The sequence below is a fragment of the Crocuta crocuta genome, unplaced genomic scaffold (genome assembly GCF_008692635.1).
Source record: "Crocuta crocuta isolate KB4526 unplaced genomic scaffold, BGI_CrCroc_1.0 scaffold2088, whole genome shotgun sequence".
Lineage (NCBI taxonomy): Eukaryota > Metazoa > Chordata > Mammalia > Carnivora > Hyaenidae > Crocuta > Crocuta crocuta.
In genome coordinates, this window is record NW_027527892.1 from 128,859 (window position 1) to 132,970 (window position 4,112).

General features: G+C 34.5%; 1 protein-coding gene across 1 annotated transcript in view; it reads left to right on the forward strand.

Moving 5' to 3' along the window:
* Nucleotides 1–4,112, forward strand: part of LOC144245678 (ubiquitin carboxyl-terminal hydrolase 9X-like) — a 137,960-nt gene that overhangs the window by 37,899 nt on the left and 95,949 nt on the right. Inside the window, 1 exon segment of the mRNA XM_077781009.1 lies at nt 565–685. Coding sequence (XP_077637135.1) covers nt 565–685 — 121 coding nt within the window.

Below are 4,112 nucleotides of genomic sequence, written 5' to 3' on the forward strand. Positions count from 1 at the left end.
CCGTGAGTTGAGCGTCCAACTTAGGTCATGATCTCATGGTTCGTGAGTTTGAGCCCCGTGTCAGGGTCTGTGCTGACAGCTTAGAGCTTGGAACCTGTTGCGGACTCTGTATCTCCCTCTCTCTCTGCCCCTTCCCTGCTTGGGAAAAAAGAAACAACAGCTATTAAATTTCTTACACTTTGCTCTTTCCTCTACCTCTTAAAAATTATTATAGCTGCAGTAATACCAGCTGTTTCAGTGTTAGAGGCATTTGAATTCCTGCCAACAGGAGATTAGGGATTTGACAGCAACATCTCAAGGGGCAAAATCCCTTTTGTATAAATAGCATCTGAATCCTGTATGAAATTTATAGTTTACAAAAACAGTAGAACAAACAAAGCAGTTATACCAGATGCCTTGCATCAGAATGGAATCATCAGATTCATAAATGTGAAAAGATGGGAAAGGAAATTGATTTTGTGTAAGACACGTAGTAAACTTACTTGGGATACTGAAGAAATTAATTCTGAATAACAAAACCTTTTAAATGGATAATATAGGTAAATCTTCTTTTCTGTATTCCAGATAATGTCATTACATCCCAGATACATATCTTTCCTTTGGCAAGTTGCGGACTTAGGAAGCAATCTCAATATGCCACCTCTTAGAAATGGAGCAAGAATACTTATGAAACTCATGCCACCAGGTGAGAAAATTGCCTGATCTTGTCCCTCAACACTCTTCACCTTAGTGTTGACAAGTACATGATAGATATATTCTGTTCCCTGTGATAGATACTTTGTGGTAAACTTTATAATATGGATTCTGTGTTACTTGCACCATTGTCAGTGAGAGAATATGTAACATAGGAGGTGCCTGGCTAGCTTAGCTTTGATCTCAGGGTCATGAGTTCAAGCCCCACATTGGATTTAGAGATTACTTTTAAAAATAAAAATTATAATAATATTAAGCATAATTTTAAAACATTCGTAATAAACTAATGAACACAATTCAGAAGATCAAGATTGTTCAACGGCCAAAAGGAAGAACATGATCTGCTACCTCACCCATTCTCATCTTCCGTTTCCTTTTCAAAGAAACAACCGTTTTCAGCGCTCTTATTGTTTTGCTTATTTACCTCTGAATATATGTTCATGTCATTTACAGTTAGGTATTGTTATTTTATTTTTAAAGTTGATTTTGTTTTTGTAATTTTAGGTAATCTCTGCATATGGGTCTCAGTCACACTCCAAGATCAAGAGATCCATGCTCTTCCCACTGAGCCAATCAGGCACCCCTATTTTTTAAGATTCTTTAAGTTAATATATGTTGTTACGTTAGTTTTAGATGGACAGTACTCTGATGCAGCATTTTGGGGGAACACATTAATTTCATAGGTTACTCACACTTGTTTATTCTAGATTTAAAAATTCTCCCCTTTCCGTCTTTTGGATGGCTCAGTCAGTTAGGCATTTGACTCTTGGTTTCAGCTCAGGTCTGATCTCTCATGAAATGAGAGATCTCTTTTTTCCTTCACTTCATAGCCTTGTGTTTTTATTTTATGAACATTTTACAGTGTTTCTGCCATATTTATGATTACCTAAATTTTATGATCTGCAAAGCCATGTAGGTATCATTTAATGAGGTAATTGCAAAATTTAAAAAGTGTATAGTATAATACAAATAACTTTTTCTTTCTTAAACCATATTACAGTAATTTGTTGATGTGATGTTTTTATCATATCCCCAAATCAGTAAGGTGTATTTCCTTCAAATGAGGGCAATCTCCTTGTAACATCTAAATCAGAAAGTTAACATTGATAAATATTTCTGCCATCTAATTGAATGACCCCATTTAAGATTCAGCAGTTTCTACAGTAATATCTTGAGCAAAGATAAACCTTTTTTTGTAAATGGCCAGAGAGTAAATACTTTAGCTTTTGTTGACCAAGAAGCATTATGTAGGAATTTACATAATGAGAGAAAAAAAATTTTTTCACAAACTTTGTATTAGCAAAATTCTAACTATAAAAACAATAGAATACAGTTTTTAAAAAAAAATGTGTCTCCTGATGAGAATTAATGGAGTTTTTTTATCGTGGGGTATGATTTTGTTCCAGTGAAGTTCTCAACGTTTGTAATTCACTGTCATTAAATTAGGTGCAAATAAACAAATTTTATAGCGATACTTCGGTGGCTCAGTAGGTTAAGAATCTGAATAAGCTGGATAGAAGCTTCACATTTGCACAGTAAATAACATTTTGAAATAGCGAATTCATCTTTGCATTACCTCAGGGTTTGAAAATGATACAGTAACTATATTTACAGTTTGGAAAGTAAATCAGCTATCAATTTGTATAGAAATGGATATAGCTGTTTAATTTGGATAGCAATGGGAAATGTAAACTGCTTGACATTTCTGGTGAATTAAATGTTAGTCGGCATCTAAATGACTCCCCTGCAGTATTTTTCATTTTAAGTGCTGTTTTACCTTAAGACTTAAGGCTGAATTTATTAAAAAGCATCAAGTCTTCATCAAAACCTAACATTTCTAAACCTTTCAGTGTTTGGTAACACTAATTGAGAATCTTTCCTCTTGTTCAGAAGAAGTTTGATTTTCAGTCCTGTAGTTTAAAAATCAGAATTATACTGAGTGGTTCAATTAGTTATGTGCCTGACTCTTGATTTAAGCTCAGGTCATGATCTTTCATTTCATTAAGAGATAGGGGTGCCTGGGTGGCTCAGTTGGTTTTGTGTCTGACTTCAGTTCAGGTCATGATCTCATGGCTTGTGAGTTCAAGCCCCATGTTGAGCTTTGTGATCACAACTCAGTCTGGAGCCTGCTTCAGATTCTGTGTTTCGCTCTCCCTCCCTCTTTCTCTTTCTTTCTCTGTCTCCCTGTCTTTCTCAAATAAATAAGCAGGAAAAACATTTTTTTAATAAATAAACGAGATAAACTGAGACACCTGGGTGGCTCAGTTCGTTAAGTGTCTGATCAGGTAATGCTCTGAAGGTCATGAGATTGAGCCCCATTTTGGGCTTCATACTGGACATGAAGCCTACTTAGGATGTTCTCCCTCTCTGCCAGTGGTCTGAACATGTTTGTGTGCTCTCCTATTTCTGTCAAAAAAAATAGCACATTATACTTAATTTCTGCTAAACCAGTATTATACTTAATTTCTGCTAAGCCAGTAAACTGCCCTATAATAGGGCAAGTTATGATACCCAGATTGTATTTGCAGCGGAAATTTATGAAACTAATGAATGATGTTAAGTCCATGAAAGTCAATGAAGTTTACTATCGGGACTGCTGATTTAATAACAGGTCATAAATTTTCACATGTTTTCCACAGAGTGGTTGTTGTTGAGTAATACTGTGAATAACTGACTATGGTTGAAATGAAACAAATATGTTTAATATATGATAATGGACATTTTCATGACTGTATGTCATGTATGTCTTTTCCTCTTAAGTCTTTTTCTGTTCTATATATAATATTACTACAATGAGTTGTAACACATTTTAGCAGGTTCTACTAGATTGCACTCAATGTTTTGTCAGCTTCTTTTAAAATATTTTGATCTGCAGTTCCATGTGGGTATTATTAGAAGTCATTTCCTTAGTTACTGAATGACAAGTTCAGATTAACTCAGACTAAACAATTATTGAGTTATACTATCGATAGCTAATCAGCTTATCATGGGCCTAACAGATGACTGAAATTTATTCCTTGAATTGCTTTTGCGTTCATTTATTGCATTACTTCTGTATTATTTTGGTAAATTATAAATAATTAAAAATTTGCCACTTGTAGCCATTTCAGAGTAGCATTAATTATATGCACAGTTCTTTCCATCATTATGCCTGTATCACCACTAGTGCTTAGTTTCTTAATTGTGGTTTCCAGTGCTCCCAACTCTTAAGGAGATATCCTTGTAAAAGACATTTTTATTTTCTCTAAACATATTTTTATAGCCGCTGCACTCAGCAGACCTTATCAGAGTTAAGTGTCATGTATATCTCTGCCAGTAAATGAACTTTTTTTGAGCTCTACAATCAGCCATTTCCTGACCCCAATTCCTTTAGTAGAAAATGTTATTTAGAAACCAATATATGGATGTTAAGTATTTAT